This window comes from Acartia tonsa, chromosome 2 (genome assembly GCF_053477335.1).
Source record: "Acartia tonsa isolate MP-2025a chromosome 2, ASM5347733v1, whole genome shotgun sequence".
Taxonomy (NCBI): domain Eukaryota; kingdom Metazoa; phylum Arthropoda; class Copepoda; order Calanoida; family Acartiidae; genus Acartia; species Acartia tonsa.
In genome coordinates, this window is record NC_137261.1 from 51772989 (window position 1) to 51786839 (window position 13851).

The following is a 13851-nucleotide window of genomic DNA, read 5'->3' on the forward strand; positions in this document are numbered from 1 at the left end:
ACGGCTATTGATTGCTAAATTATGAGATTTTTTAAAATTAATTTAGAATATTTTATTTAAAATTATTTAGACGTTATATTGGTTAAATGATTTGTAAAAAGAGTGAAATTTTGTTTTAAGATAGTTGGTAAAAAATCTTTCTTTTATTCGGCTATATGACCAAAATTTTACAATTGGAATGGATATGCCCTTATAGATATTAACATAATTACATTTACATCAAAATATTATTAAAATTATCATTATGACAATTATTGTGGGCCAAAAATATGTACTTGTAGATTTTTTAAAATTTTACTTCGAAGATTTTTTTTCTTTAAAATGGCGGATTTATTCTCCTATAGAATGCATTGTCCACTGCTTGTCTGAGATACAGAATGAACATAAGTATTTTTCTTTGAATATTATTAGAATATTTATTTTACATAGTATAACCAGGAAGCCTTCCCCCGCCAGAGCTGACCGCACTATTGGAGCTTAATCTTTCATCTTCGTCTTGTTCCTAAACAATAATAGTTATTCATCGCATCGTATCATAAACATCATTCCGCGGATATAAAAATTTTCAATTATCACATTATAATTATATTCGTATCTTCGGCTTCTCGGGGCTAACAAAACTAGTTTTAATCTTATAGTTGTACAATGAACATCTTCCTATTTATAGTAAACTGCTTATAATACGAAACGATACATGATTTTTCAGTGTGACAGAGAACCGGTTCTTATCCACCGGATATTAATCGATTTCGAAGCTAGAATGCCTACCTTTCCACTGACCATCCTTCTTAGGTACTGTTTGCTCACCATAATTTCCTCAGTTAATTTCTCAACCTAATTAAAAGTATGATAGGGTCAATTTTGAAACCAGGTAGACCAAAAACAACCTGATGGAGTCAACTCCTAAGTGAACTGGAATATGAGAAAATATCATCTTTCAATAATCGGCGATGATGATGAGGTCAGTTCGGGGTTCCATATGGACTTATCTTGAGTTTTAAAAAGGGCCTTTTTTACAAAAATGTACAATCAAAGAGATTTTAGAAACCAATATTAATTCAACTTTTAAATCATTATTTTATTAGTAAGTTTCTTTGCTCTAGTAATTTTATAATTTGCGTACATTCTTGGTATACAGACTGGGTCACTGTAATCAATAAAGAAGGAGAATAATGGGTATAAGAGAATTGGCTGAAGTCATTTAAAAAAAAACACTAAAAAAGTTAAGAAATGGATTGTTTGTGAAATTAATAAAGATTTGATATGCCAACAATTAAGAACTTTGGGTATAAATATATTTTACAATCCAATGTCTTCTCCCTGCCTGAGAAAATGCAGCCTTACCTTTTTATCCATAGTGATGGCGCTACTAGCAATTCCTTCCACTAGTCTCAACATCTCGGGACTTGAGTATGACTCAGGGTTAGGATCAAAACTAGAAACAAATATTTATTCAATTTTTTCTTTAATATTAATTTTTGGAAATTCAATAGGTAGGTAGGTATCTAATAAAATTAAGGCAATGATTGATTGATTTCTTTATTTTCTTTAATTCAATGCAGAGGCATTGTTAAAACTAAATAGTTGAAAAATCCCTAAATAACTAATTTTATCCGAATATAAAAAAAACTCAAATAAGTGTATCAAAAGATCTCGCTTACTGCTAGAACAAAATGGTTTACTTTTATACAAGTACCTGAAAGTTTTTAAAAACTATTTTTGAGGAGGTTACTTAACCAGCCACTCGCGAAGAAAAGATAAACTCCAAAAAATGAATTTAATTCTTCCCCTCAAACTTTAGGGTGCACAGGAGCAAGGGGCGAAGGCTTTAATTTAAAACTAAAAACCAAAACTTACCTAACCATACCATCCTGCTGGGAGATTGTAGCATGGATGGCCCCCTCCCTGATCATCTCAACAATCTCCTTCTCCGCAGTCTGTGGGTTGTCCAGGCCAACTCTGCTGGCAACATCCACCAGGGATAGGGTCACAAAAGGTTTGGTCAACCTAGAGAGGGCGTTTTACAATTGAAGATTTAAATCGCAATATTATCATTTACTTAAGCTTAATTGAAAGGATATTTATATATGTTTGTCTATGAAAGTATTTCTCTAAGATCTAGTAAACAATTTAAAGGGAAGTTTAATAATAGTCTACGCCAGGTTATAAAAATATGGCGAGGAGTACAGTCACCCCATCTAAAAAATTAGGGGCCTGTAAAACTGTTATTTGAAAACCAGTTTTGAAGAGCCGTAGATAAAACAGGTAATTTTCACTTCAATATAATTCCTTTTAATGCTACTTCTAGCTTGAGTTTTGACAACTTGATTCACCAGGCCAAGGTTACTATCACTCTCATAGACCTCCTAAAAATAATACATTACAATCTAGGCAGGGTAATGGGAGAGTTCAACTTCTTTAAATATGGGAAGGAGACAAAAAAAATTATAGTGACCCCAAACTTCCAAAGGCATTCAAAATTGGCCTAAAATCTTTGGAGATTTATTTTTCAATACTGTCCCGACTTTTCCAGAATAATTTAATTTAGGTATGGAGGAAGTTATTTAGTTGATTATAATAAATTTTAGGTTTTAGCTTTTATTGTCTTATCCGTAAAGAAAAAACTCTAGAACTTAATCAATAGTTATTTATCGCACGTATTATAGAAAGCATTACGCGGATATTCAAATGAAAAACCATTTTGGTAACCCCAAATGGCCGTAGGCGCGGGCTAACAAAACTGGTATTAGTTTTGTGATTTTTAATTTAATATTCGTAGAAAATTGTATGTAATACGATGCTATGAAAACTGGTTCTTGTCCAGCAGTTTTAATCGGTTTCGAAGCCATGCTTAAAAAATATTTGACTTACCCTGTATTTGTTAACAACAGCCCTGAGTTCCTCTGCATTGTTATGATGGTAAGCTGTCACAATCTCTGTGTACATGTGGCACAGCGGCTTCATAAACTTCCCAACTATGGGGGAGGTGAATTTGGGCAGGCTCACGTAATCCTAAACAGACGTTTATAAAATATAAAAGTGGAGAAAATTATAGGTTTCATCCTAAAGATTTTAGCCTAGTTGACATTAGGTAAATTTTATGTTGACATTTTTTCAAAGGAGGCCTCAATTTTTATGTTTTGAACACTATACTTTTACTAAAGATCTCCACATTTAACGTGTGTCCAGTGACAGAGCGGACATTAAACTTTGGATTACACTGGTACCCAAAGTTTTGTAACCATGATATCAAATTCGTTTACTCAAAAACATTGGGTATGTTTATTATCTTTTATTTGGTTGGTTCAGGTTCCAGAATAGTATTGCTCAAACTTTTCCCAATGATAACACTCTAGAGAAGAAGTAATTTTGACTATCATCATTGTATAAAAATAGCAATTTATCGTCTATTGTCTTATCTCTTTGTGTATCCCTTTTATTACCTTTGGTTTATCCCCATGAACAATAAGAGTAAGGAGTAAATATTTCTTGTACGCCTCTAGCATGACATGAGATACTGCGGCTGTAGGACACGTTACTGTCACCTAGATTAAAATTAATGAAAACTGATGACTTTTTGAATGAAAAAAGGTTAGGTACTGTCCCTTGGGTAAAGACATACATACCTTAAACATATATAAAATATATTATGAAACTTACAAAATACACAAGATTAATGTCAGTATAAAGCACCCTTGCCAGGGTTTCGGATCCGGATCCGCAATTGCAAGGGTCCGCATATTTTTGAGTCCAAGGATCCGGATCCGCAAAAAAATGCGGATCCGGATCCTTAGACTCCAAAAAATGGAAAAATCTACTAAATTTATATAAAATCTCAGACATTCTCTTGATGAGAGCCAATCTTTAAGGTTTAGGTTCAGACTTGAAAATTAAAAGTATTTTTGACTTCGAATTAAAGAATAAAATTTTTTTGAAAAATTTTGTGATTTTATTTTTATTGTCAAAGATCCGGATCCGGATCCAGTAGGATCCGGATCCGGATCCGCACTGACCAAATTTTGAGGATCCGGATCCGCATAAAATCAATGCGGATCCGAAACCCTGACCCTTGCACTCTAAAATTACCTCAAAATTAATTAAAACTAACCAAATAAAAACTTTTGTAACTGTCTCTGACGACTGGAAGAATTACTTGACATGATGCGGACTTCCGTAGAGTCCTAGATTGGTTATGCTTGGTTAAAACTATAAATATCATTCTTCTAGCTAAATTCAAGGAAAATTTATTAGTGTTTATTATTTCTACCATATAAACCTGAAGACTTTCTTTACAATTAAAAAATTACCAATTACCTCGAAAAAGTAAAGAGCTTTTTCATATTCCTTGACAGCAAGATAAATACAGCCACCATAGTAATAATACAACAATAGGCGCAGAGCGTCAAAATGTTCGTCTTCTTTCGACACCTAAAAACATATTAGCATTTTCACAGCATGTATTCAACCATCTATCTTTAATAAAAGCCGAGTAATATTTCCTCAAAATAAGTTTGATGTCCTCCAGAGTTTTACAAGTAGTACAAAGGAACAAAAAATTGAAAGGAGTAGATGCTCATTTGTAAGCGAAATCTTCAACAAAAAATAACATTTTATCTATAATAGTATAAAAGATATTTTTTCAAAAAAATATTTGAGGACATTAAGAGTATTAATGACAGACCGACGGTCCAAGTATAAAAGAGAGAAAATATTCATTGAAAAATGTGCAGTCTATCTTGAACAACAGCAAAGTAATCAACATTTCCCTTTAAAGACAAATTGACAGACGAACAAAGTGAGTCATAGAGTATCACGTTTACTATACCTTTGTAATATCTATGTCTAGAATTGGGAGGATGGGACCAAAGCACTGAGCCTAAATAAAGAAAATCATTGAAAAACAAGGACAATTCTGGTCAGAAATCAGTGATGAATTAACAAATACATTTTTATTAGAAAAAAAATGAGATGTAATTTTCATTAAGTAAGGATAATGAAAACTTTTAGGTAAGTACCTAATGATTTTAAATGTTGATAAAAAAAAAACATTTTGTAAAGAGCAATAGGAAAAAAAACGCTTTATGTATCCTTGAAAAGTATATACACTGCAAGTTTGTACCAACCAATCGAGATTTTATAAGACTTTTTGTTAAACTTTGGGTACCAGTATTATTTTCAGCATAATGTCCCCTCCCTCCCTTCAATTCTGATTATTACCTTGAGACAAAGTTTGGCTAGATCTGCATGTGGAGAAACCAACTGTTCAGGTTTAGTCTGGATCTTGGCTACTGCCCGCTGGACAACAGGTATGCCTCTGATGGCCAGGTTGTGCTTCACTAGCTGGCTGGATAACTGCTTGCAGATCTCAACAATGATCCCAATGGAAAATCTATAATAGATTTCATAAATTAGGTTATTGAAACACATGAAACTAAGAAAATAAATTATAAAATATAACTAGTTGTAATTTTTTTCAATAATAATAACGACATATCCTATCATATAAAGTAGTAAACGTTTTTTGTCTGTCCCGAAGGATCTCGCTAACCACTGAACCGATATTGTTCTCCTTTACAATGAAGCTTCTTATAGGTCCTGAGAAGGTTTTAAACTATTTTTTGGGAGGGTGTCTTCGCCCTCCTCCCCCCCCCAAAAAAATATTTTTTTACTCTATTAAAAACTAAAATTAAAAATGGGATGAGGTCGACTTTCCCCCCCTCCTACCTTAAGTGCCCCTAGAGGCTTCTAGGGGGCGTAGCCGCTAGTATATTATAAAGTATCTCCTTCTATACTTACCATATATTGTTTTAAATATCTACACGTACAGGTTATACTCTTGTGATGTATGCAAATTTAAAAAGATGTTCACCTGAGCTGTTCATCATTAATCTCTGTGAAAAGAGTGTCAGTTCTATGAAGCATCTGGTCCCAGTTCTCTATATTGTCAGCTTTTAGTCTGAATAAGATACGATTTTTCGGACCTAGTAAACTAGGTATCTTAAGGGATAAAACAATGGATGATAAGTTGATGTACATTGTACTTCCCCAAAGATGATTATCAAAATTACCCTTATTGATTGAAAAAGTTTAGACACTACTTGTTTGGAAATAACCAATTTAAAATTCTAGTTCATAAGTTAACAAAGTTTTTAAGCCAACGAATAAGATAGCGTAGAAAAAACATGGATAGCATATTTTACAATTAAAAATTCCTTCCCTCAATGCAGTAAACTAAGAATTTATAAAGTTTAAACAGTACATAGGCAAATAACCACAAGATGCCTCTTGTAAAAGGAAAATGTTTGGTTTAGAAATCTCTTTGTACTGTAAATAAACTTTTTCAACTTATTTGTAAAACTTGAGAAAACTCAATATTTACTGAACTTAAATTTTTTAATAGAAATCTCTAGGTACATAGGTATAGAAAAATAAAAAGCTTAAAAAAAATTTCCTACAACCTAGAGAAAAATATTTTACCTGGCAGCAATAATGGCCAGACATCCCATGATGTGCTGATTATCATCCAGACTCTCATACAAGGATTCAAGCTGACCCACATTTCCAGCCAGTATAGGAGCCTTAATCATTTTTTCAATTAAATCTTCAAGTTTTTGTAGTCGGGGAAGTTAATGCTTAAAGGTAAATCTCAGCCATTAATATGTCTTAAATGATGACGTTAAAAGTTGAACCGTAAACTGCCATATCAAAATCATAACACCAATATGTTTAGGGGAACGCCGTGACCAAAAACAAGGGTAACTCATTACAAGGCACAATGTGCTAGGACTTCTACACAAGCATCGTAGATTTGTTGTATATTTGTTTAGGGGAACGCCGTGACCAAAAACAAGGGTAACTCATTACAAGGCACAATGTGCTAGGACTTCTACACAAGCATCGTAGATTTGTTGTCTATTGTAAGTTAATTAACATAATATCCGCAAATCAGTAGGCAGTGATAGCACACCATCCATTACAAGCGGATAATGCCCTGTGATTGTCTACCTGATGTCTTGTAATAGAAGGATAACACTGCCCAAACTAGGTACCTTTTTAATTTAGTAATATGATGTTAAGCGAAAACGTAGTAGGTAGGTAAATATTAAAATGATACTTATAAAAATATAAACCTAAATTAGATTAATTTGTTTGTCCGTTAAGATCTCGCTAACCCTTGAACCGATTGAGTACTTCATTTTATGAAACTTCCCTTAATGCTATCAAATTAGTAGCTAAGATACTCAATTATTCACTGTCAGACCATCCGTCTGTCAGTCCTAATAATTTGCTACCATGCACCAACCTGTTTGTTAAGAAAGTCTCCTAGCTCAGCAAAGCTTTTCTGTGTGGTCAAAGTCTTGACTGTGCTCGTAAACGGTTCCAAAGCCATTTTTAAATATTATAGTTATTGATTCTCTGCAACATTGGTTTTAATCACAGCTCGTAAAAATGCGAATGCAAAGATAAAATTTCGTACAATAATACATATTTTACTTATAGCATGACTTTGAGACAGATTAAATCAGTTCTGAGTCATACTAAAAAATCATGTGTCGTATCTTATTAAAGACATTTTTCATTTAGTATCCAATCCGCGGTAAACTGTCTATAATACAATACGATAAATAACTATTAAACCAGACATCAAATTTTTTTTATCTAGGTATCTAATTCTAAGAAAATTCAATCTTTTATTTAATTTGCTACAGGGGTGTATATTCTACATGGGATCCCCTGCTCAGGGGGGGGGGGGGGGAAATAAAAAATAAGTGGTTGGAGGGGAAAAAAATGTAAAAATTAAGAAAACTGAAAATATTTTTTCCATTTCCCCCCTCCTTGGTGAAAAAACTTTTAAAAATGTGTGGTAGGAGGGATAAAATAAATAAAATATAGAGTTCTTTAAATATTTTTCCATTTCCCCCCTACTTGGTGAGAAAAAACTAGGGGGGGAAGAAAAATAAAAAATTTTGTAGCAGGGGAAAAAAAATAAATCTTGTGCAGAATATACACCCCTGATTTGCTATTAATGTAAGAAATGTTCATTTCAATATTGAACAAATAGTCAGTTTCATTTATTTCTATTTTGTTTGAAGAGTAGAGTGATTACTCTAGAGAAATAATGTTTAATGTGAAATTCTGCAGAAAGATAACAGAACTTTAATAACTTGTCATTGGTTAAATTAAACGGAAATTTTCTAGTTTTACACATTAGAGTTATTTAGAGCTGTTCTTTCAACTTTTACTCGAATCAAGTCCATCACATGAAGTACTGCCTTCATATTGCTGTTTCACATCTATGTTTTATCTGTGCATTAATAATAAATATGCTTTATCTATTGCAATCGTTATAAAATAATAAAAATCCCTTTATGAATTTAAATTAATAAAATCATAGTTTTTTCTTGAGTTTCTATTAAAACAAAAAAAATAATATCTCGGACTTCAAATGTACATGATTTATATTCTTTAATTCGTAATTCATATCTATTATAAACATTTAAAATACATAAATTCATAGTTTGTTTCATGTTTACCTCGAAATAAATTATATAAAAATAAAATAACAACAAATAGCAATACAACAGAACGTTCGTTACGTTTTCAACAGGACCTAGCGTTGTACTGTGTATACACTGTACACATATGGGTAAGAAGAAAGGGCATATTTTTTTTTCATTTTGTTCATATAAAGAGTCAGCTGTAAATAGTCGTATTTCTTAAGATAAAGCTTTTCTCACGTAAATTATATCGTGTAAAAATTTATTTTTCTAGTATAGTGTAAAGCATATTACAAATCCTTTAATAAGTTAGCTATGGATTGTTGAATTCCTTAATATAAAGTTAGCTTTCTAGAAATTATATACTCGAAAAATTTTAAGGTGTTTTGTCAGCTGGAAAAGTTCCTTTGTCAGATTTACGAAAAAGGGGTTCACACGATAGTTCTTCTCTTATAATTCTATTGTTTGAAGTTAGAAATGTGTAGCAAAGCTAAAAAGTTTTTAGTGCAAGGAATAGGAAGGCTTGGTGTATTAAGATATTTCAATGTTTGGCATACATAAGACTTTAACTTTTATGTAATAAATCAGCTTAATTTTAAATATGCAATATGCACAATTTTATCAGATAATACTTAAATCATACATACATTTTATGCAAAAATCTTGAATGATAACTAAACCTAATTAACAATTCACAGTTTCACTAAACATTCAACAATTTAAACAATAACTATTTATAAAGCACAAAATTGGAATAATAGATTAACTACCTACCCTTCAGTTTAATATTAATAAGTATTATATGCATGCATAATCAATGATCATAGCATAAAAGCATCTTCAACATTGACAAAAAAAAGAAGTTTTTACATGATATCTAGTTGTTTGTAAGCCTTTGAAATATTTAATCATAAAATATTGCTTTATGTACTTTGAACACTTATGTTGTTTCTAGAATAAGAAGAATCTCAGGGATCTTAAGGGATAAGACAATGGACAATAAACAAAAACATTAGTTTGCTGATTAAAGTACTCTAAACCAACAAATGAGAGTTTTGGAGTACCACTATCATTTACAGTCCATTGTCCACTCCCTGCAGGAGTGTGGTTTGGCAATGGAAAAAAATAGAGGATCAATCCTCCTCATCCTCGCTATCTCCTCCACCCATGGCGGCGTAAAAAGAGAGCGCAATTTTCTCTGCATAGGCCCGCCTCTCTTCCAGGGGCAGGTTGTCCGCTTTGGCCTTGATTACGGCCAGCTCAGAGAACAGGGCCTCGAATGAGTCCATGCTTGCTTCCATGTTGGTGGATTCTGTGCCTAGAGTCCGGGCTTTTCTTTCCTATTTAAAAACAGATTCTTAAAATTGGCCATTTGTATATTAATGCTGTTAAGTATATGGAAACAAATATACTTAAGACAATATTATCAATAATACCTAGGTACCTAATGAATTATTAATAATAACAGGATGACAACATTTAGATAAAGACCAAAACCTAAACGAAACTGTGGTCACTGTTCAGTTCATAGATAGAAAATTTAAAACCTGACTTATTTTCCAATAAACTTAACTAGTTGTTTCACGACTGGCCTCAAGGGAAGGGCGTTGGATGTCAGGAAAGTCATTAAAAAATCTTTCATATAAAGTACAACTCATTCAGGCCATCAATATTCGAGATCTTAAAAACCTTACTACTTTAAATAAAAGGATAAAGAACAAATTACCTGATTAGCATTGCCGTTGGCCAACATCGGGGGAGGATCCAGTAATTTCATGGTGCTCCACGTGTGAGATTTTAGGGCCTCCAAGATTCTACCTTTACCAACAATGTCAACAATTCCTGAGGATAAGAGTTAAAAGATTTTAAATGGTTCCAAAGTTTTATAAACACAAATTCTTATTCCTTGGCCTACAGTTTTTTTTGGGGTTTATATAAAATCCCCATTGTCTTAACTCTTAATATCCTTAATAATATTACAACAGCAAAAATCAAACCTCCTTCCTCATCGCTGCCATTGTCATCTTCAGCCACTTCATCACACTCAACAAGTTCAAAGTTGTTGTCAAGACACCAGGAAAGAATCTGTGTACGGGTAACTTCTCCACTGCCATCCACTACTGTGTCCTTTGTAGTGTCAACAATAAACAGACAAACAGCTGGCTCATTTTCCTGATAAACGAACATTATAAACCAAATGATCTGTGTTTGATATGTGCCTAGTAAACAATAGTATAACTAGCCCACCGACAATTAAATCTGTAGTTGAGCACTATTTAAGCAGAGAAAATGTGAGAGTTTTATAGGAATAGGTTTAAAATACAATTCTTGATAGATTGATTAGTTGATTTAAGTTTTGGGAAATTAATAATTACTTTTGCAAGCTGCCAAACAATTTGAGCCCTGCGCAAAGACTCGTGTGTTCCATCACAATACATTAATAAAGCTTCTGTATCATCAAACCTAAAAATATATGAAAATTATCTAATATCAGAGATCTTAAGAGAATTGACAATAGTTGATGTATACTCCTAATTATGATAAACAAAATTACTACTAGTTTTCTCACGGTAGTTTAAACATTCCAATCAAAATTTAAAAAGTCTTAAGTATAATTTTAGCCCAATTTATTGATTATAAAACATTTACATTAATTTACCTTTGTTTATTGGTGTCATCTTCTACAAAACTAAAATGTTTCAATTTCACAAGAGCATTATAATATTTAGTCCTAAGCTCTAACTGCACAATGTCTTTATCCGACGAGGAATCGCCATTTCCTAAATTTTTGTCGTCTTTTTCTGTTGGAGGCGTGTTGTTTTTTTGTGATTCTAATAGAAGGTCAACTATCCACGAATGAGGCCGGAAATCGGCGGTTAAATTTATTAGGTTACAAACTCCGCCGCTAACGGCGGGACTAGAGGCATGGTCTTCTTGCGTAGTACTCATTTTAGATGATCTTACAGAAAAGTTTTATGTCATCTCGTTTTGATTCTGAAAAAAAGGCATTTAATTGAAAATATATTCATATAAAAATAAACTATATAGCGGTTTTGTCTCACTTTTTACTTAACCTGTAAAATACAAAATAGCCGGCCTAAAACAACTCAAGGACCTATATAAAACTTTATTAAAATGGAGAACTATATTATTATAGTGGTCAACTATATCTTCTTACGGATAAAAAATTAATGTTTATCTTACAAAAACTTAAGATAAGCCGGTACGTGAAATTATAAAATTCATACAAGGCACAATTAATTTGCAATTATCGGATACTAATTTTGACTTTCTACAAGTAGGTCAATAATACTAACATATTCTTAAAATTAAATTGGTATCTCTCAACCCTTATTCAATTAAAATTACAAATCTTCTAATATTATATAACGTCAAGTCACAAGGAAAATAAAGTTTAATTTTTAAGCATATAAATGTACTAATTTATCATAAAATTTGCAAATCAGCAACAATGTTAATATCTAACAAAATATAGATGTAACAATCAAAAAGAATACTAATAATTTTTACATAAAACAATCATTTTTAATAAAATTACTTATTAACACAGCTTCAAATTATCTGAAACTATTAGCCACTCATTATTTTGCAAAGGCTTTTAGTAAATTAAAATATTGTATTAGTATCACTATAATACAAAATTGCAAAACTAAACGATTAAAAAATTAAAATATAAAAAAAAAATTTATTTTTTAATATTTTCATTTCAAGGTATTTTAACTTTGAAATATATTTCTTAAAAACTTGATAAATATTTTGCTAAATGCCTAGTTCACTAAAAGCCCGAAAATGCCGCGCAAACTTTTTAGTCTGGGATAAGGAAAATAATCTTCTTATTAAAAAAATATTTTCTATATATTATCCATAATTTAGACATTTTAGAATCGTCCTATCTATGTTAAACTTTTCAAGCTGCTTTATGTTGAGCTAAAGTCGGGAAAAATAACCATGGCGTTCTTGTTTTCAACTGTGTCTTATCTGATAATTTTAGTTATATATCATGCAGCTAAGACGCCCTTTTAAAAAAAAATCTACAGTTGCAGTTGATATGCTCTAAAGGATGACAGTCTAGATAACAGATCTATAGTATAGATGTATGTACGGACAACTCCCTTTTTTTCAAAGACCTCTTTCGTCTGCTTCTATATTATTTTCTGCTACTTAGCTGTGTTAATATAAGAGAAACCATTGGTTGATTTTCAATGATCTAATAGAAAGGTTGCACACACAAGGTTTATGCGATGGGGAGATACTGTTATTTAACCCTTTCTCCTTCTATTGTTTTAATCTAATGTCTAGACTTGGAATTAGCCATTGGAATGTAAAAAATAAGGTTTTCATTAAAAAAACGTAGCTTTTTTTTATATTTTTAAAGGTGAGGTTTTCTTCATCACAGTCAGCCTGTGTTCGTAACGGAGAGTTCTTACTTATGATGATTCCTGTAACTGTTAGGTACAATTTAATTAAGCTTAGAAATTCTTTAAACAATTAAAAGAAAGGCAATAGAATCATTTTAAATGTGTTAGTTTTGGTTAAAAAAAATTTCATGCCATTTACTTTATTTTGTAAATATGAATCTCTAAAATATCAAGTCTGTAAATGGAAGTATATCCATGTTGAGAATCCTGTAGATAGATTTATATGAAATTTTTGTTGAAATTTCAAAATAATGTTAATAACCAATTCTTTGTTACTTAATATGTTTTGTTGTTTTATAATATTATCTTCCTTGTTTTTGAAAGTCAATAAACTTTAGCCGGCCTCCTTTCAAAGAATGAATGTTAATTTTGAGTCATAGTCTGTTTACATTTTAAGTAGCGAGTCTACTCTATAATCCGAAATTCCATACTTCGTTCTTTGTCTATCATCAGCTGTATGAAATTAACTTTTGAAATTTCTAATGAAAATACCTTAATATGCCCCGCTTTTTATAAGTATTGTCTTACTTGTTTTATACAGGTGTTAAGCCAATTGTGTTTTACAAGGGCAAATTTTGTAAAATGAATCATTATTCAATAGAAAGAGATAAAGAAGAGATTTACTACTGTTTGTTTACTTTATTCAGGGATTTTATTGGATAAGATAATAGACGAAAAATTGAATTACACTCTCCAATTATGTTGATAAAAATTATCTTTAAATTAAAATTATTTTTGTGGAAAAGTTCTGCCAACCAAACAATATTTTTTATAGGTAAGCCTAGAAGGCAAGAATAAGAGAATATTTTTATAAAAAAAACGTTTGGGGCCGGTATATTTAACAGTCCAATGTCCCCTCCATCCCCGACTTTACTAGAAAAGTAAATATAAACATTCCTAGCAACCAGGAATAA

The 13851-nt window shown here is 31.6% G+C and overlaps 3 protein-coding genes across 4 annotated transcripts in view; all 3 read right to left on the reverse strand.

Moving 5' to 3' along the window:
• Window positions 1–13851, reverse strand: part of Rpn13 (regulatory particle non-ATPase 13) — a 136956-nt gene that overhangs the window by 11185 nt on the left and 111920 nt on the right. The gene's annotated exons all lie outside the window — the stretch shown is intronic.
• Window positions 337–7419, reverse strand: CSN3 (COP9 signalosome subunit 3). Its single transcript, XM_080151261.1, has 13 exons — window positions 7304–7419; window positions 6478–6578; window positions 5870–5956; window positions 5218–5389; window positions 4826–4876; window positions 4315–4428; window positions 3444–3545; window positions 2872–3012; window positions 2289–2366; window positions 1858–2006; window positions 1345–1435; window positions 769–834; window positions 337–502 (listed from the first exon to the last, which is right to left on the reverse strand). Exons 1-13 carry the CDS (start codon window positions 7388–7390, stop codon window positions 422–424), a joined length of 1320 nt encoding a protein of 439 aa, XP_080007387.1. The 5' UTR covers window positions 7391–7419; the 3' UTR covers window positions 337–421.
• LOC145312118 (alpha- and gamma-adaptin-binding protein p34-like) lies at window positions 7413–11489 on the reverse strand. Its single transcript, XM_080151263.1, has 5 exons — window positions 11158–11489; window positions 10874–10961; window positions 10496–10670; window positions 10225–10340; window positions 7413–9838 (listed from the first exon to the last, which is right to left on the reverse strand). Exons 1-5 carry the CDS (start codon window positions 11445–11447, stop codon window positions 9632–9634), a joined length of 876 nt encoding a protein of 291 aa, XP_080007389.1. The 5' UTR covers window positions 11448–11489; the 3' UTR covers window positions 7413–9631.